Raw genomic sequence first — 20,386 nt, 5'->3', positions numbered from 1 at the left:
TACCATGCATGAGACACTGGGTTCGATTCTCAGCACCACATAAAAACAAACTAAAGATGTTGTGTCCACCTAAAAAAAAAAAAAAAAAAAAAGAGCAGTCTGCTGTCTACACCCATCTACACTGACAAGACCCAAAGGAGCACTCAGCTTTGCCCTCTAGGAGCCCACGGCCCCATGCATTGAGACTGTGTTACTAAATGCTCCTTCTTGGAATTACTTTTTGATAATTTGGGAGCAGCCTCTCATAAGAGGCTTGTCAGAGCAAGTCAGGTGGAGATCTGAGCTTTTAGGTCCCACCTCATACAAGAGGGGTCTCAGGCCACACTGACCACCTCACCGCAGTCTCAGCCATCTGACTCCTGGAGAAGGTCCCAAAGCCAGCCTCATGCCTTCAGGAGTTCCCAGCCCGTTCTTCCCTCTCACAACCCCATGGGTTCACTGAGCAGCAGCTTCCATTGGTGTGCATTCCATGAAGGCAAATGCAAATGCATCTGAATCTTGGTCCCAGAAAAATAGATTAGGAAGGTTAATCTCCCACTTGCTGGTCACCAGGGAACCAAGCAGCTGGTATTCAGTGCACTGGCCTGACATTTTCAGCATGCAATGTGCAGGTAGGGACAGCACTGATCCCTGTGGGTGCCGAATGTCCTACCCTCCTCCTTGAGCTGAGAATGAGTGAAGCCTCAGTAAGAACAGAACTTGGGCCAGGCATGGTGGCACATGCCTGTAGTCCCAGGGATTCGGGAGGTTTAGGCAAGAATGTTTACGTTTGAGGCCAGTCTGGGCAACTTAGTGAGACCCTGTCTCAAAATAAAAGGGGCTGGGTAGTAGCTCAGTAGCTTAGTGGTAGAGCACCCAAGGGTTCAATGCCCAGTGTCACAGGAAAAGAAGAAGGAGAAGGAGGAGGAGGAGGAGGGGGAAGAAAAGGAGGAGGAGGAGGAGGAAGAGGAGGAGGAAAGAGGGCTTGCGGTTACACTTGCACGCTAGGTCCAGAATCTGGACTGGATTCTAGAATTGAGGTAGGACTGTGCCATGATGGGCTAGGGGGATAATTGGGAATAACCCAATACAAAAAGCACATTGTATCAACACCAAGTTCCTGCAGGTTGCAGAGATCAGCTCTGTTCTTAGGTAATGCATGCCCAGGTACTTCTTAGGAATAAAGGGACACAGGTCTCAATGTACTCTTCCATGGTTCAGGAAGAAACTATATCATAGACATAGAAATAGCTAGCTCTCATTTCTACTCCTATTGGGTGCCTCTCCCTCCCTGCCTCCCTCCCTATCTGTCTATCTATGTAAAGGGAAGAAGGGAACAGAAAGCAAATGTGCAACATCTGGTGAGTCTGGGAGAAGGCTCCAGAGAGTTCTTTGCACCATTCCTCTAACTTTTTTGCACATCAAGATTAGTTAAAAAGAAAAAGTTGGGTCTGGGATTGTGGCTCAGTGGTAGAGCACTTGCCTCTTACGGGTGAGGCACTGGGTTTAATCCTCAGCACCACATAAAAACAAACAAACAAAATAATAAAAGAAAAAGTTATGTACTTAATGCTACTGAGTTATACACGCTTCCTTCCCTTGTTCTTTCTTTCTTTTTAAATTTTGTGGCACTGGGCATTGAATCACTGAGCTATATCCCCAAGCCCTCTTTTCTTTTCTCCTCCTCTTCTTCTTCTTCTTCTTCTTCTTCTTCTTCTTCTCTCTCTCTCTCTCTCTCTCTCTCTCTCTCTCTCTCTCTCTCTCTCTCACAGGGTTGTGCTAAGTTGCTGAGACTGGCCTCAAACTTGAATCCTCCTGCCTCAGACTCCCAATAGCTGGGGTCACAGGTGTGCACCACTGTGCTTAGAGAGTTATACACTTTCAAATGGTTAAAATGGTGAATTTTACAATATGTGTATCTTACAATTAAAAAAAAAAACAATTAAGCAAAGCAAACAAAAGACGAGAACAACAAAATATGAGACCATCCAAAGCAAAACACTGGGGGAGACTTACAATCTATGCATTCACTAGAGGTTTTAGAGGTGCTGGGTGGATGCGTAGCTTTAAAACCCCCTAGATGATTGGCCTTCCTGCCTTCCCATCCTCTGACAGCTCTACAGTCCCTTGGGGTTTATTTCCACATCTCAGGCCCTGCTCTTGCTCTTGCTGTCTAGGCTGTTCTTCTCTATCTGGCAAACTCCTAGGTATCTAACTTTCCTTCCTTCCTTCCATCCTTGGTACCAAGGATTGAACCCAGAGGCCCCATACCACTGAGTCACATCCCCAGCCCATTTTATTTTGAGACAGGGTCTTGCCTAGTTCCTTAGGGCCTTGCTAGGTTGCTGAGGCTGGTCTTGAACTTGTCATCCTCCTGCCTCGGCCTCCCAAGACACTGGATTACAGGTGTGCACCACTGTGCCCAGCCTAGTTATCTTTTAAACCCCAGATTCAATGCTCCTCTGCCATGATGTCCTTGGAAACCCTAGCCCAAGTTAGTTTCTCTTCCCTTTGAGCTCTTAAGGCCCTGTATGCATTACTATTTCAACTCAATGTTAGGTTCTTATTAAATACAAGGCACAGTTCCAAGTACCTCACATATAGCAACCCAGTTACTCTTCATAGTAACCCTGTGAAAGATTATTGTTTTTATTTTATAGATGAAGAAACTGAAAGCACAGAGAGGTTAAGTCCACTGAGCAAGGTCACACAGAGAGCAAGTGACAGAGCCAACAACAGGACCTCAGAGTCCCCCTCTTTGCCACTACTGTAGTATAACTGGACAAATACTGTACATGACTGTGGTCTGCTGTCCAGCACAGCCTACTTGAGGCTCAGGTGACAGCTAAGTCTGGCACAGACTGGACAATTCAATAATTGTTTGTTGAATGGGTAAATTCCTGGGTGGGTAAATGAGTGGTAGAAAGACACAGGACAGACAGAAAGCATCTTCTGGTGCCAGCTCGGGCACCAGTGAACTGAAAGCAAAGTCACATCTCCTTTTAGGCCCCAGTTTTCTGGTTCTTCTGTAAACACATGGCAAGGATTACTTCGACCGTGGTGTTCTGTGAGTCCAGGCTCATAAAATGTCCCGTCTGTGACTTGCTCACCTGTATTGTGTAGGTGGTGACCTGAATGCTTGGGGTTACCTCTCAATGACAGGGTGTTGGGACAGGTGGCTGCCATTGCCTCTGGGTAGTCCTCTAACTCCAGAGAAGCCAAAGGGGAAGGTAGAGGAGAGCTGGAGGGAGCCCTTGAGGGTGGTTTTCCAGCAGCTGCGGGCCTGGCAGGAGGACTGAGCTGGGGGTCACTGTTGGTCTCACACATGGGACTCTGCTGCAGTCAGCTGAGGAGCAAGTCCCACCCCACCCTCAGTACACTGGTCCTGGGAAAATGAGAGAGACCTGGATGCTCCTGGTGCTGTCGCTGGGGTTGGAATGCACCTTGAATGTACGGCCCTTGGTGGCATCCCACATCTAGACAGCCTGAACCCACCTGTGGCCACTGCAGCAGAGAACACGCAAATGAGCAGCTGAGTGCACCCCTGGCAGGCCGGCCAGCAGGCGCCTCCCTTCCTGGGCCCGCCTGGGCAGCCGGCCATGCCACGGCCACTCCCTGCTGCTGCTCAACCTTGCCCAATGCCTGGGGCAGAGTCCGGTGCTGGCCCTGCAGGTTGGGAACGCCACGAAACTGGGCCTCAGCACTTCCTCGTCCCCACACCCAGACAACACCCAGCAGCTAAGACCATTGGCCACCTCACTGAGTTCGCAGGGGTGTGCAAGCCAGTGACCCAGCTCAGTGGAAGACGCGGCCCAGGATATTAAAATGCTTCTGGAAGGAAATAGGCAGAAGGAGGCACCTGCAAAGAACAGCACCATTCCAGGAATATTTGAATTTATTTTTTTCCCTGTACGTCTCTATTTCTTGTTATTTTTTTCCTTTTTGGGGTATTAAATCCAAGGGCATTTTACCACATCCCTAACCCTTTTTAAAATTTTGAGACAGGATCTTACTAAATTGTGATGGTCTTGTCTCAGCCTCCAGAGTAATTGGGATTATGGTGTGTACCACTGCGCCCAGCTCTTTCTCAGTTCTTAACAATGAATTTATATGTCATTCATAATATTTTTAAGTACCCTAAGCTGGGCCTGGGGGTACAGGCTGGTAATCCTAACTCTCAGGAGGCTGAGGCAGGAGAATCACAAGTTTGAGGCCAACCTGGACAACGTATTGACACTGTCTAAAACAACAACAAAAATACCCCCCTACACACACACAAAAAAAAAAAAATAAAAAAACACCCAGTACAATTATAATTTTTTAAAAAAATATTGTGGCTGACTGGAAAGAATATCAATTTTGAAATCAGGCAGACCAGATTTGCAATCTTAACTCCATTAACTAAAAGCAATCTAAGACAGTATCTGACATAGTCAGCGCTTAATATGTGTGCCCCTCTCTTGCCTTAGGTCCAGTTTTCTCTCTGTAAAATGGGGATGTTACCATCTGCCTTGGGTTTGCTGTGACAAAAGAGGTGACTGCACCACCTCCAGAGGTCCTGCAGAGCAGCACCAAAGAAGGGTTATTTCCCTGGGTTCTTATCCCAGAGCTCTGATGGGAGCAGGGTTTTGAAGCAGCCTGAGCTCAGATTCTCTGCCCAGGGCACAACCCCTGGGGCATGTCTGTCTGTTTGGATTGATAAGGGTATTTCCCAATGGTCAGCAACAAGTCATTAGGAATCCTCTAGTGCCCTCTTGATTACTAACATTTTAGGATCGAAGAGAGAGGGAGGAAGGGAGGGAAGGAGGAAAGAAAGGAAACACTAGGAGGAGGAGTCTAGTCTCCCCTTTGCAGTTTGAGGGGTGCGGCCAGCTGCTCCCCTTCTGGTGGCCTCCTGGTGCTCCCCCATGCACACATCCTCATGCCTGAGATTCCTCAGAGCCCAGCCACGCCCCAAGGGTGGGTCTCCAGGGGCCTGGCCAGTGGGCAATGCATGGCTGACCTTGGTCCTTGGGTACTTGCCAGCTCTGAGTCCTAGCGGTTCATCCATCACGGAATGCAAACCTCCTCACCAGACACCTTCTGCAGCCGAGCCCCTTAGGATGGCCGGTGCAGCTATGTGTGGGGGGTGAGGAGAGGGCCCTTGGCCAGAGTTAGAGCCAGGCACGGTGGGCAGCACTGCTGAAGTCTGGGGGGGATGGGGCCCCTCTAGGGCACCCAGAGTGAGAGCAACAGGAGTCCCCTCCAGGCTCCCACATACTCGGCTGGAGAAACCCAGCTGGTTGCTGCTGGCTTTGGGGGCAGTGTGGGGGTGCTGGCCAGGGGGCAGGCTGGAGGATCTAGAAGGGCCAACCTTACATTTTATAACACAGCTGTGTGTTCCCCACAGAGCAGCTTCTCTGAATTTGAGCGACAGTGAGCATTTTTTGCAAAGGAGCTTCCCCATCTTTCTTCCCATGCTCTGTCAGGACCTCAGATCTCTCCTGGGGCCAGAGCACAATTACTACCGTAAAGCCGTCTTCCCCTGGACCCACCTTTGGAGGTTCTGGCTGAGGCCCTCACCATAAGTGAAGGGGCCCTGTGGGTGGAAAAAGGTGCACAGTGCTCCTATAGCCCTCGCCCCCCACCCTTCCACCCAACGTCACCAGAGGAGTCAAAAACCAGCAAGGTTGAGCTTAGGGAGCTCAGCTCCCACCCGCAAAAGAGCCTGGGCCTTGAGTTTAGAGATGAGCTCCTGCAGCTGGGGAGAGGGTGGGAGGGAGGGATGAAGTTGACTCCAGCTGTTTCCTTGAGCTCCCAGGCCACAGAGGAATAGAGGGGGGCGCCCAGAACAGGCAGGGCTGCTGGAGCCCAGGGATACCTCCCCTGGCAGAGCTGGGCCTGTCTGACTCAGAGGGTGGGGTGATCCAGGTTGTTCTCACCACCCCAGGCACCCCTGGGGACCTGTCTAGCCAGTTTCCCCAAACTTGCCACATGGGCATTTAGTTTTAAATTCCTCACATGCATCGTGATGGAGACGGTTGCATTCTGGAGGGAGAGACAAGCACCGCCTTCCTGTGAGCTGCTGTTCATGGCTCAGCTCTCAGGTAGGGGCCTGGTTTCCCTTGGAAGTAGAGCAAAAGGATTGCTCCTTCCTCAGCCCCGGTCTACAGTGGACAGACTGGCCTAGGAGGAAGGCCCAGCTCCTATCTCAGTTCTCTTTGAGCTGCGGCCTAGGCAGACTGTCCCCTCCCCAGGCCTCAGTGTTCTCATTTTGGTAATCTCTGAAGTTTGGTGATTCTTTTTTTTTTTTTCCTTGTACCAGGGATCGAACCCAGGGACACTTTGGTACTGAGCTACACACCCAGTCTTTTTTATTTTTTATTTTGAGACAGGGTCTCACTAAGTTGCTAAGGCTGGCAATCCTCCTGCCTCAGCCTCCTGGGTTGCTGGCGTGAAGTTTGGTGGAGAGCTAACCATGCCTCCTCCTCTTCCACCAGGGAGATGTTTTAACACAGAAAGTCACAGCTGAGGAGGTCTTTGGGGACCATTCAGTGTAACCCCAACTGATGAGTGAGGAGCCACAGGCCCAGAAAGAAGAAGGACCTGGCCCTCAGCAACCCAAGGATCGACCCCAGGTCCTATTCCGGTCACTGAGGGATCCAAAGTCCTTCTCATCATTGGCTTTGCTAGGTGCCACCTCTCTTGGTCCTCACCACCTCCTGTTCAAACAGAGTGAGGAAGCTCCAGGGCCAGGGGCAGAGGTACCTGTCACAGCTCCCCCCACCTCGTCTTGCCCTCTCCTCCTGAACCCTGTCCCCTGGCAGGCTCATGGAAGGTACTGATGGCAAGGAATCATTCAGGCAGAGCTCCAAGACCTTGCTTGGCTATCACCTGGCTTTTTGGGTGCTGCCTCCCACCTCCCCTGCCCCAGGGTAGCCTCGGTGGGAGGTGCCCTCTGAATGTAGGAGGGAAGGAGAGAGGCATGGAGCCCAGCCAGCTAGGCCAGTGTCAGGCAGGGCTTAGGCTCTGGCCCAGCTCCCCACCCAACCTGACTCGGACTGGGGAACAGGGTTTGTGTGTGCGCACGTGTGTGTGTGTGTGAGCCCAAGCCACATGCAGTGCTGTCCTCCCATGTCTCCCCATTCTCCTGACCTCGTGCCCCTGTGGGAAGAAAGCTGGGGGCTGGGCCTGTGAATGGAACCTGAGGGCCACATAGGAGAGGAGGATCAAGCTGCTGATTCCCCTCCACCCAGTATTAGACGGCGGCTAATGATGGTGAACGATGAGGGTCTTAGAACCTGAATCAGGACCACAGAACTGTAGCTGCCAAAGAGGGCATAGACCAAGGGTTTCTAATCTAAAGGCACATGGAAGGTGGGCTTCTGAGTCCTCTGGTGAAATGGTAAGCAAAACTGTGTGCATGCAGTCTGTAGCTCCATCGGGGCCTCAAAAAGTCTATGATCTAAAAGAGGCAAGAGACCTGGCCCCAGCTGTGGGGTGGGGATTCAGAGAGGCAGACAAGGGAGGTGGTAATGGTTCTCTGGCTGGTCCCCTAGGAGGAGAAGACAAGGCTTCTAGGCAGTGGGGGAGGAGGAGGGAGGGTGGCCTGAATAGCACTTGGCCCTGGAGGCTGGCTGCAGGGGTTGGAGTCCTGGTTCTTCCACTTAAGCAAGTCACTTCTCTCAGTTCTTCAATTTCTCCATCCGTAAAATGGGGGCTCACGACAGCAGCTTCCTAAAGGGACCTCATTAACCCTTTAGCTGAAGGATCTTGGAGTGATCCAGAAGTGGGAAGGACAGGACAGAAGAAGCCAGCCAAGGATGCGGTTTTCCCTGTAGAGTACTTTAAAATTCAATAGTCAATGCATGTGGCTCCATTCACATGCATGATACTTGGAGCGGTGCCTGGCACACTAAGTGCTCCTTCGAGATCACAGGGCTGAGCCACTGGATGGGACTGGCAAGCAGCTCCCCCTGCCATTTAGCCAGCACTGAAGGAAGGTAGCGCACTTCCCTTTTCTGGGTTCAGTTCCTGTCTCTGTAAAGGGAGGCTCCTGTGGCCCCACTGAGGCTTCAGCTGGGCTTCAGGGTGTCTTCCTTATCTCACTCTCACGAGGGACGGTGCATTTGTTGGGGAGCAGCCTCCTCTCTGGGCTGCTCCCAGGAAGTATTTCCGGAGAAGGCCCAGAACTCCCGGCTTCAGATGGCTATGCCCCAGCCAGTGGCCCCCCAAGTCTCCGCAGGGCCTGCCTGGGGCCTGCCCAGACCAGATCCCCAGCAGAGGCTGGGACGCAAAGGCAGGTGGGGCCCAAGGTGGTGGGCGGGAAAAATGCTGGACTTTAGCCAATCAGAACACACTCAAAGGGGACCTCCTTCATTAACCTTTTAGTTGAAGAATCTTGGAGTGATCCAGAAGGGGAAGGACAGGACAGGAGAAGCCAGCGGAGCGGAAATGCGGTTTTCCCTGTAGAGTACTTTAAAATTCAATAGTCAGCGGGCAGCTCTGGGACCACACCACTGGAATCCTGAATACGTGTGTTGAGGGTAGGTCAGGGAAGAGATGAGCTCACCTCCAGAAATAGGATCTGTCAAAATTGTTCATCTGTGTTTATGGTCACAGTGACCCCCACAGCAGTTTTATGCATCTCTGGAAATGAAGGTGGGGGCTCACTTTATACCTTTCTTTTTCTTTTCTTTTTTTGGTACCAGGGATTGAACACAGGGGTGCTTAACCCTGAGCCACATCCTCAGCGTCCCCCTCCCCATCTCACTAAATTGCTTAGAGCCTTGATAAGTTGCTAAGGCTGGCTTTAAACTTGTGATCCTCCTGCCTCGGCCTTCAGAGCTGCTAGGATTCCAGGTGTGTGCCACCATGCCTGGCCCTCACTTTATACCTTCTTGTTGTTGGTGGTTTTCTTTCTTTATTTGTCTATAATAGCCATGAATTGCCTTTTTAAAAAATATTTTTTAGTTGCCAATGGATTTTTCACTTTATTTGTTTATTCATATATGATGCTGAGGATTGAACCCAGGGCTTCACATATGCTAGGCAAGTGCTCTACCACTGAGACACAACCACAGCCCACAAATTGCTTTTATAAGCAGAAAATATATGATTGGAAGCTGTATACACAGAAATCTGTGTGCTAGACCCTCCACAAGGAGGCCTTGGGGATGCAGCAAGGTGTCAGACTTGGTCTATCTCACTAGAACCTTGGGGTCTGTCTGGTGGAGTTGGACAAACCAGAAAAAAATTGGTGATGCAGAGAGGGAGGTGGTGGGGCCAGGCAGTGCCGGGCAGGGCGTGCAGATACCAGGACCAAGGTGTGGCATCCTGTTCTGTCTAACAGGCCCCGAAAGCTCAGACTACAGTAAGGTGCCTTGTCAGCCTAGGTGGTACAAACCCTCAAGGAGTTGTCACATGTCACCATGGTTGTCACCATGACTCAGGCAACAGTGTTGTCCCAACCAAGACCCAGACCTGAGAGATATGAGCGAACCCACATTTGGTAGGCTGCTGCTTAGACTCCAAGTCTGCCTGTCCAACATAGCAGCCACTGACTACAAGTGGCCATTGAGGGCTTGAAGTGTCACTCTTCAGAAGCGGGATATGCTGCACATCGTGGTACTCTAGATTTTGAACACGTCATATGAACAAAAGAAAGTAAACTATCTCTTTAGTATTTTTTACATTGATTAAATATTGAAATGACGCTCTTTCATATATTCTGGGTTAAGTAAAATATATTATTAAAATCAGTTTGACTTTTTTTTTTTTTGTGGTGCTGATGACTAAGCCCTGCACATGCTAGGTGAGCACTTTATCACTGAGCCACACCCCAGCCCTTACCCATTTCTTTCTGCTTTCAATGGAGCTACTAGAAAATTTCAAATTACATATGATTCTTGCATCACATTTCTATTGACAGCACACTTGTCTAGAATGTTTCAGAAAATTTAGGAATTTTTATTGTGGAAAACAGAACCAGTCCTAAAATATTTTCTCTGGGTCTTTTTACTTCACCAAAGAACAAAAGCCCAATCACGGGCTTTGAAAGAGAAGTTTCTCGTAGTTTCAGACCCACAGACAAATCTGTCTCAAATGCCCTTCTCCCAAGGTCACTACTGTTTGTCCTATGAGGCAGTTTGGGTGTCACCTCTTTCATGAAGCCCTCCTTGACCACCCTGTGGCTCGACTCTGCCCTGTTTCTGGTCCTGGTTTGATCAATTGCTGTCGTCCATCCCCTGCAGTGGGCACAGGCTCCTGAGCAATGCCAGTGCAGACGTGGCTGTATCCCAGCACCTAATGCAGGCCTGGCATGAAGCAGAGAGCCACCACCGATTGTGGGAAATGAGCCCCGCTTAACTTGGGGTACCCACTGTTAGGCCACCTCTGTGCCCAAATTCCCCATGACCTACAGGAGCTGACACCCCCATCCCAGGCCTTTCTGCCGTGAGCACTAACCATGCCTCCTCCCGGCAGCCGCCTAGATTGGCATCAGGAAGGAAGAGAATGACAGGGGGTGAGGCTGATGTCCCCTCAGGCCAGCACAGGGGAGGCAGGTTCCTCTGTGGCAAGCAAGGTGTCCCTACCCAGAGCAGACCCTCAGACCCGGGAGCAGAGCTCTACTCACCAGTGGGAGGAAGGTCAGCAGGGGCCGGACTCTCGGTCGAGCTTTCAGTGTGGCTGTTCCCGACTCGCTCACCGTGTCGAACCGATGGTCTCCATAATAGATCCCATCTGGAGGAGAGGGAGGACTGACGGTGAGCTGGAGATCAGAGGGGACGCCGGGCCAAGTGCGACCCACCCAGCAGGTCCCAGCGAGGAAGTCATTAGCCTCAGCTAAGACCCTCTACTACAATAAGGTCCTGGGAATACTCCGTGTGCTCATGGGGCCACTGTGGTGGCCTTGTGGGAGGGACTCAGGGGTCATTGCTGGGGGTCTCCTCCAGCGTTCCTGGGGCTTTCAGTCCCTCAAAGGTCATCTCTCTCCATACCTTCCACACCACCCCCCACACACTGTCATGAGTCCCCAGGCTTCACTGCCACAGAAAAGTGTCCCTCCTGGGGCCAGGAGAGCTTGACCAAGGTGACAACCAAAGCTTATCTCTGAGAGAGGGAGGGAAACAAGGCAGTTTTTTCTCTCAAGTGTTTGCATTTCTAATCTGGAACTAGCAGAGCGCACGAGGCCACCCGCTGTCCCCTGTGGCCAATACTCCATCTTCTGGACCCCTCAAACCCAAGAGTTCCCTAGCCCCAAGCCACCAAAGGCGTGTGCACAGCTTTCTTTGATGTACTCTGGAGGGCCGAGGAGAAACAGTGGGCTGTAGTAGTGACCTAGGAAAACCCCAGCTCTGCCCCTGACTGGCCATGTCGCTCAGCCCCTCGGGGCCTCCCAGGTTGCCAGCTGTGCAACAGATGTGATGCTAGTGCCAGCCTCTTACGACTGTTGTTTGTAAGAGTGAAATGTTCAACAGACCTGGTCCCTTCCCCTGCAGGGAGATGTCACCGAGGACCCTCCCTTTCCTCCAGTTCCTGGGCCCTGTGTGCAGCTGGGGAGGGAGTGAGGAGACATGCCCTCTTTCTCAACCAAGCTCCCTTGTGACCCTGTCACTCACTGATAAGAACTTTGGATCCCCTCCCAGATGCACACTGTCACCTCCTCAAGGCAGGGATCACCGAGGGCCTCTTTCTATGTGGGCCACAAGCAAGGAGGCCTTTCATCCACTTAACAGGGTCTGAGGGACTTTCTCCCCCTCTGTACTCAAGAGAGGAAAGAGAAGAAGCTTCAAATCCCCGTTAACCAGAATCCGGATACTTGGAACTCCAAACTAACTGAGATTTCTTTTTTCCTTTATGAATGACTTGAGGAGGAAATTGCAAGAGAGCCAAATGACGTATTCAAAAGAGCCCGGGGCTTGTCAGAGAGGTGCTGGGATCAGAATGTGTCCATCCCAAATTCCTACTCCTGTAGTCACTGTCCTCCACGAGCAGCGAGGCTTCAGGTGTGACAGGGAGGCGCCTAGCACTGTGACCACTGGTGGGCAGGGCCCTCAGTGTGCTGCCTTATCAAGGCAGAAAGTTGGCGAATATATCCAAGACTGTCCACCTCTCAAAAGAGTACCAAACAACCGGTTCTGTGCGCATCTCCTGTTCCTGGAAGCCCCAGTTCCCAGTGCTGCCCTGCCCCAGGCACTGGGCAAACATGATTCCCCAGTCAGAACTGCCAGGCTCCACGCCTGAGGCTGCAGAGCAGGACTGGAAGGGCACCAGGAAGGAGCCTTAGGGTGCAGCCTTGGCCCAATCAGAACAAGAGAGGGGAGATAAAATGCACATCTCCAGCGGCCACCACCAAAGCTTGCCCGACCCGGAGCTTCCAAGTCTGTGTGCTGGTGCCTGGATCTCCTAAATGACATGCTCTTCGCGGGACTGGGAAGGGAACATGGGACAGCCTCTCTCCTGGGCAGACACACTCTCTCACTAGTGTGGGAGTCTAGGAAGCGCCTTTCTGCAGTTATTCTCATACTAATGGCCTCTATGAGCATGCGCCTAGGAGTTTCAGAAATGTTTTATCTGAGCAAACCCCCGCCCCCAGCAAACTCTGATAGAAAAAATACAAGGTAAGATTTACTGAATGCTTTCACATGTCAGGCACTGTTCTGAGAATCCAACACATTATTAATTCATGGTTTAATTCTCAAAACAGCCCCATGCAAATTGCTTTAAAGATAAGGAACCTGAGGCAGAGCCTCACCGGAAGTGTTAAAGCCAGGGCTTCCCTGAAGGATCTGACCTCTGAACCACCACAACCCACAAAGGAAGGACTCAACCCCATATTTATAGGACTTGGATGGGAAGATGGGGTGCAAAGGGAGGGGTTTTTTTTTTGGGGGGGGGGAAGGGTCAGGAAGTCTTGGCTTTGGCCAATGAGCAGCTTTCACAAAGTCACCCCCGGGTCAGGACAGAGTCAGCTCTGAACATGGCCATCTGACCCCGGGCTGGCCCAGGCGGGTGTTCTAGCTACGTCACAGATTCCATGACTCAGCCCCATCTGGAGCACTGTGGCTTTGCTTGGCCCATGGTTGTTCTGAGCAGGGGATTCCTTCCGCACAATACAATTGTTCTCTGTAAATCATACAGAAGGGGCGTGGCTGTGGCTGAGGCAGGGCTGGTGGAATCGTCCCCCCTGGAAAATCCATTTGGCACCTCTGGAAAGTCAATTTGCTTTCCCAGTCCTCAGCGTTGTGTCACGTGTAAGTGTGTAAACACAAAGATGGAAGCAGAGCCCAGTGATGTGACGAGAGGATTCCACCAGCCACTGGCCATCAATGGCTTCAAAGATGCAAGGGGATGGCCAAGGAGTGGCAGCAGTCTCTAGAAGCTGGAAAAGGCAAGAAAATAGATCCTCCCTAGAGCCTCCAGAAGAGCCAAATCTTCCCAACCCCTTAATTTTAGCCCTGTGTCAGACTTCTGGCCTAGATGATTGTAAAACAATAAACAACAATAAGCTTGCATTGCTTTAAATGAAAGAAAGGAAGGAAGGAAGGAAGGAAGGAAGGAAGGAAGGAAGGAAGGAAGGAAGGAAGGGAGGTGTAACCAGGATCTGATGGGCCTCTCTGGGCCCTTCCTATCTGGCTCAGTTTCTGCCAGGTCAAGGAATGCCATTCGGTGAGACGTGTGTGGCCATCACCATAAGCTAGGTCCTCCAAGTATTCAAGATCAGCTGAAGCTTTCCCAGCTTCAAGGTCAAGGACCAAAGCTGAACAGAAAGATAGGAGTCCAACCTTGGGGACTTTCCCATGGAAGTAAGTGAACTCCACTGGATTGGTGGCAGGGATGGTGGAACAGGCCTTTCGGAGGAGCAGTCCCTTCTGCTGCTGAGAAGTTAAGGTGGACTTGGAAGGTCCTGATGCCTGAGGGGTGAGGGAAAGGAGGAGGTGAAGGGGTGGCTGGAGAGGAGGCTCATGCAGAAGGTCTTACCCCAGCAACTCACACCCTGAACCGAGCAACCTCTGCCCTTTCTCTACATTCCTTTCCCACTGAGTTCTTGGTGATTCCAGAAGTTTCCCATTTGCCACAGGCCTGGGTCAGACCATGAAGATCCAGAGGGATTCAAAAGAAAAAGAGAAAGAGCTGCTTTGAGACTCAGAAGCTTCCAGAGAAAGGGAGGCCCTTCCTGAGAGTCCTGGGCAACAACAGCAGCCAGAAAGGCTTGTGAGCAGAGCCTGAGTCCCTGGTGGACCCCAGCCCATGGAGGCAGGAGGCTTCGGCTCAGTGTCTGACAGATCCACCTACCAGTAATGTGGTGATAGAGCAGGAGTAGGTTCAGGTCTGCCTCCATTTACCCAAACCCGAGCACTAACACAGTCCTTCCCCACAGATTAAGCCCTCTTCATGACAGGATTGTGTGCAGGACTCCCTTAGTTTTTCTCCCTAAAAGTTTCTCCCTCACATATTGACAAGGAGTGAAGGAGAGACACAGCCTTCCTTTACCCTTGCTCAGGATTGGAGTTGCCATAAATAACACCTAATATCCAAAAACCCATTTCAGAATTATTTCTTGGTGCCTGAAGACATGCTGCTCCCCTCTTGACCCTCTGTCTCAGAACCTGACCTTGCCCTTGGCTTAAGGAAGTCGTCCGGCCATGGCTAAGGCTCTGTCCCAGGTCAGAATCACCCAGGCAGAGCCCAGCTCCTCCTCTGGGAGGGGAGGCAGGGCATCGTGGGGTCAAGACTGCAGGTTTAGAGCCCAGGTGAAGTTGGGCTTCAAAGTTGTGCTCCATCACTTAACTATGGGGCCCTGGAGGATCACTCGTCTCTTTTTGTAAATGTGAACAATGGTCCCTACTGGGTGGCCTAGTGAGAGCCTGAATGAGAAAAGGTATGGAATGTGTTAGCCCAGTGCCTGATGGGTAATTTTTGCTCAACCTGTGGGAAGGCTGATTATCATCACCTTATCATTGCCATCAGCAGGGCTCATTCACTCTCTCTCTTCGCCCCTCCTCTTCCCCACCAAGAGTTTGGGCTTTTGAGTTTGAAGCAGATCACGACACATGCAAATTAGAGAGAACACCTGAACTATGGCTGAGTGATCCTTTGCTCTCATCAGGGGTCATTCTGGGTCCTAATCCCAGTTTAGCGCTGGTTCCAATCACCCTCTTGGCAAATGGGGAGACTGAGACCCAGAGTGGGAGGAGTGGAACCAAAGTCACACAGCTGTGGTGGTGCCTGGGTTTACAGGGTCCTCGACCTGCAGTCTGAGCTGTCCTTCCCCCACACAGGGGCTCCCTGCTTCTCCCCATAGCCGTCTGCTCTCTGCCTGAGTGGGGTGCATGTGTGTTTAAATTGGGGGGTGCTCTGGGAACACTGAGGGCTGGGACAAGCTGCTGACTCTCAGCTCCTTTTTCTCCCTTCTTCCCAAGAAGAGGAGCCTAATGGAGTCTTCTGCATTTCTTTTCTCAGAGTTAAGGACTGAAAGCCTTCCCCAGCCCCAAAGCTGCTCACAGAGCTCATGGAGATTGAGGTTAGAAGGTTCTGGGACAATTATCTGGTTCTCCAAATCCTAGCTCTGTCCAAACTAGAGAGAAAAATTAATTTAATTAGATCCTTAAACGTTTGACATCTACTATTATTACATGTATTACAAGACAGACTCTTCGTCAGGCGTGATGGCACACGCTTGAGATTCCAGCCACCAGGGAGACTGAGGCAGGAGGATTGCAAGTCTGGGGCGAGCCTGGGCAACTTATAGAGACTTAAAAGTCAAATTAAAAGGTTTGGGAATGGATCTTGGTGATAGAGTGCCCTGGGTTCAATTCCCAGTAACTAGCGCGTACACACACAAACACACACACACACACTCACTCACACTCTCACACACAAACTTTCCTTCACTGCTTTCTTTTTGTAGCACTGGGATGGAACCCACACATGCCAGACAAGTGCTCTACCACTGAGCTACCTCCCCAGCCCTAGCACTGTTCTAAGCCCTCGCACCCCCGTGGGGGAGGTACCCTTATTATTCCCAATTTTCACTGAAGAAACTGAGGCTCAAAGAGTTTATGTCCCCTGCCCACAGTCTCATGACTGGTAAACAAAGGGGTTGGGACTTGAGCCCGGGCAACCTGAATCTAGAATCCAGTTCTCTGTGGTCATATCCAGCAGAGCCAGGGGGAAATGCAGGGATCCAGGGTCTCTTCTCTCAATGTCCATTTCTTTTCAGGGTGAATTTTGAAAATTGGTCTAGAGGGAAGCAAACGGATATAGGGACTGACATCTTTTGGTGTCTGTGCTCACATCCCAGCTCCTCTATGTAATTCCTACCAACGGTGGGTACTCCTCAGACTTAGTTTCTCTGCCTGTAAAGTGGGGGAAATTAGTCCTACTCTGTAGGATGCCTCCCAGAATCAGGGGAGGGAAAGAATCTAGCAGGGGTGGGAGGAGGGCTAGAGTGATGGTCTGGAGCCCCCAATTGCCAGGAGCCCCTAAGTGACCTCAAGAACGCTGGCCACAAGTCTAATCGGATTCTAGGGACTTAAGAGGGGTGGGGCTGTAACTTGGAGAGTTTGCTGTCTTGACCCAGGGTAACCCAGCACCCCAGAACAGACCTCCCCCGACTCTACCTTACTGTAGAGGCACAGTGGAGTACTGGTGAGGGACAAGGTGGGGCATCCTGTCCTCCACCACTAGGGGAGCCTCTGCCTTCGGGAAGCAGGAGCGGGTGGCCCCATGTGAATGTAACCCTCAAATGAGTTAATGAGGCCCTTCCTTGCTAATTAGCAGGTCCACATGACAGAAACCTGAAAAGGCTAGTTTGTCCCAGCAAGCCCCAGCAGGCCTGACCAGGGTACCGAGCGAGGCCTTTGTCCAAGGATAGAGGGGACACTAAAGGTTAGGCTAGGGGGGAGGGGCTCTGGGGTGAGGAGCCACAGAACAGAGGAGGAGGGAACTGAAGGGGAGGAGCCCTGGAGCAGGCAGCTCAAAGGACCCCCAGTGTGGGGGCTGAAGGGGGAAGGGCACAGCAAACAGGGCCCTCAATTTCCTGGCTAGGATTTGCTGCTCAGTACAACAGCAGGATGACTTTACCTGGAACTTGCTAGAAACTCTCCCCACCTTGTCCCACAAAATCAGAATCTGATCTTAGCAAATACCAGGACGTTGTTTTCTCTTTGATGTCTGAGCTGCCCGCAGAGCAAGGACTTTGAGCCACTGAACCAACCTGTGTTCCTCTGTTGAGAGGGTAGGTGGCTCTTAGCACAGAGCCTGGTTCATGGAATGGTCACCAGTAAGAATGATTGGCCAGGAGGGAAGGGGCACCGTGTAGCTGGTCTGCAGGGTCAAGGGAGGGCCTGCGTTTTGGACGTGAGCTATGGCAGTGAGGGGTGCTCATGTAATGGGGCATTGGTGAAGGCGTGTGTGTGTGTGTGTGTGTGTGTGTGTGTGTGTGTGTGTGGTGTGTACACTGAACCACTGGCAAACCACAGCACACCTCCAGGGGACAAGAGTAAACAAACGTCTCCTTTACACCCCTGTAAGGCACAGGTCAGCCTTCTGAAGCTGGTGCTAGCTCAGCCCTAGCAGGAAACAGGGACTCAGCTCTGGGGGTTCATGGTTTCCCAGCCTTTAGCCTGGCCTGAGCTACAAAATCAGGAGACCTCAGGAACAGGAATGCCAGAACCAGTGGCCACTCTAGGGAACACTGAGTTTTCCTGATAAGGAGCTGGCCACATCCCATACACATTTATTTTCAACCTACTGTATACACTGCAGGGAGTCAAAGGAGGAGAACAGCCTAGTTCCATGTGGGAAGGAAAGCCTGGGAGTCTCAAATCATTCTACACAGGAGAGTCACCTGGGAGCTGGTTAAAGATCTAGAGCCTGGGCCCATGATTCTGACTTGTGTGACTGAGGTGAGACCCCAGGAATCTGCATTTCAAATAAGAGTCCTAGTGGTTGTGGCAAGGTGCTTTCCATTGGATAAAAGAGGGCAACGAACAGAGTACCCCAGCCAACAAGGGTGTCCCATGGCTGGGGTGCCAAGCAGCGACCAGAGATAAAGATCCTCAATGAATCCAAAAGCCCAGGGAGCAGTGCAGAGCCACAGGCTTTGTCGTCTCCGCAGCAGCTCAGTCCCCTATCAGGGATTTGCAAAGATCCACATCTCTGCTTTCTCATGCACTTAAAGGACAACTGTGTGTCCTTTCAAGGCCCCTGTTTGGGCTGGGGGAGGGCAGAAGGCTTAATTACAATTGCAATTGCTTTCAGCAAGAAGTCCTTCAAATTACTGGAACACATGTTAGGGAAGTTCTTTAAAGGAAAATGTAGCCCTCACCACCTTCACATGACTGTTTGCATTTTACCTGCGGCACCCAGCCTACCCTTGTGCAAACAGATTGTTACACAGCTGTAGCCACACACCAAGCAGTTACTCCTTAATTCCCCTATACACGTCCATGGTGATGTCCCCACTTCGTTCTCCACCTCTTTTCCAAGAGCTGGACACCAGGGACATCTCATTCCAGGCCTGGGAGGATTCAGGATCCCTATGGAACTCAAACCGCTGCCCTTCTGAAACCCGAAGATGGCCTCCTCATGCCGACTTTTTCTGGCAAACAGCCATGTCAGGAAGAGGGGCTGAAGCAGACAGGGGCAGGCAGGGCTCAAAGCGGGGAATGACCTGATAATAGGAATCGCCTTTTAGAGCAGGACTGGCAAATCTGTAAAGGGCAGCAGTAACTATTCAGGCTTTGTGGGCCATAAAATCTCTGGCAGGGACTCGACTTGGACACTGTGGCAATTTTCTTTTTAGTGCTCTTTGAAGCTGTCACATACACGGCCTCGGGCAGCCCTCCTCTAGGTGATCTGGACACCATCCCCATTGAAGAGAAGAAAAACTGAGATTCAGAGTGGGGCTAGCCCCACATTATTGACAAAGGCAGAAGCCTAAGGCAGGATTGGCATTTCCATCCCATCCCAGAATCCCTAACTCCAGTCCCTCCCCTCCCTAACTCCAAGTACAAGGAGGAAAGCTTCTGCTGTTCCAGCTGGCATCCCAGGGAACAGCCACAACACGGGGAGCCGGCCTGCTGGGCCTTCCCGGTTTCCCACCCCACCATGTGCAGGCTCGCCTGGCTGAGTCAGCTGGAGACTCAGCCTTGCCCTGGGGACAGGGAGGAGCAGTCCCCTAGGCTCCAGCCCTGCCCAGACGGGTGAAGGCAGCAGCTGGCGGGAGGTGCACCACGTCCCTCTTCTCTCATTGGAGTCTCCCACCCGTGGACAACTCAGCCCAGGGAAAAATGGAGAGGAAGTACCCCAGAGGCCCCTCTGAGGTCTCCCAGTGGGGGATAAGTGTGTGGCGGGGTATTCTTGAGGCAGATGCCCCTCAGGTCAAGTTCAAACCTTCTTCCATAGAGGGAGGTCAGCAAGCTGGCTAAGAGTATGGCCTCTGCCTAGGTTCCTCTGCCTTACAAGGAAGCCTCTGGGGTAAGGGCAGCGTTCTCAAACTGCATTGTGGTGGTAGTTACAGGACTCTACTAAAAATCATTGAATTGAGTCAGGCTTGGTGGCGCATGCCTGTAACCCCAGCAGCGTGGAAGGCTGAGGCAGGAGGATCAAAGGAGCCCAAAGCCAGTCTCATTAACTTAGTGAGGCCCTAACCAACTTAAAAGACCCTACCTCAAAATATAAAAAGGGCTAGAGATGTGGCTCAGTGGTTGAGCGCCCCTGGGTTCAATCCCTGATGGGGGGGGGGGAAATCATTGAATTGTACTTAGGAAGATCCTGGCTCCACCATTTAAAGATATGTGATCTTGGGTATGTTACATAACCTCCCTGTGCCTGTCTTCAATCTGTCAAACAGGAATGCTAATAATAGTACCTGACTCTAGAGGAAAAGTCAACCAACCAATGACAGAACAATTTTACTGTTTTTGTTTGTTTATTTGTTGTGGAACTGGAGATTTAACCCAGGGGCTATGCTCCCAGTCCTTCTTCATTTTCATTGTGAGGCAGGGTCTCACTAAGTTGCTGAGACTGGCCTCAAATATGTAATCCTCTTGCCTCAGCCTCCCAAGTTACTGGAATAGCATGGTGTGCCTCACCATGCCAACCACGCAACAGAATGGTATCAGGATGGGACCTTGTACCTAAGAATGGATCGATAAATGTTTGCTATGGAATGTCTTCATTCAGGCCAGGAGAGCTGTTTAGGCCTCACAGAGTGACATAGGCCAGCACACAGTCTCTGTAAGTTTGTAAGCCATGGCTCCAACTCACCCTGGCCTTCCTCATGCCAGGAAGTTCTTCCTTCTCACTCAAATGCTCGATTCAGTCAGAAGCTACCTCTTTTTTTTTCTGTGCTGCATGCACTTAAGAATTCCTTACAGACCCACAGTTAGCTCTGTTCACCCACTGATCTGAGATCCTC

General features: G+C 51.3%; 1 protein-coding gene across 1 annotated transcript in view; it reads right to left on the bottom strand.

Moving 5' to 3' along the window:
* The window catches only part of C8H6orf132 (chromosome 8 C6orf132 homolog), a 31,661-nt gene that overhangs the window by 9,899 nt on the left and 1,376 nt on the right, over nucleotides 1–20,386 (bottom strand). Inside the window, exon 2 of the mRNA XM_078020013.1 lies at nucleotides 10,595–10,701. Coding sequence (XP_077876139.1) covers nucleotides 10,595–10,701 — 107 coding nt within the window. The remainder of the gene's footprint in view (nucleotides 1–10,594; nucleotides 10,702–20,386) is intronic.

Source organism: Ictidomys tridecemlineatus, chromosome 8, assembly GCF_052094955.1.
Source record: "Ictidomys tridecemlineatus isolate mIctTri1 chromosome 8, mIctTri1.hap1, whole genome shotgun sequence".
NCBI lineage: Eukaryota > Metazoa > Chordata > Mammalia > Rodentia > Sciuridae > Ictidomys > Ictidomys tridecemlineatus.
This window is presented reverse-complemented; position numbering and strand designations above follow the sequence as displayed.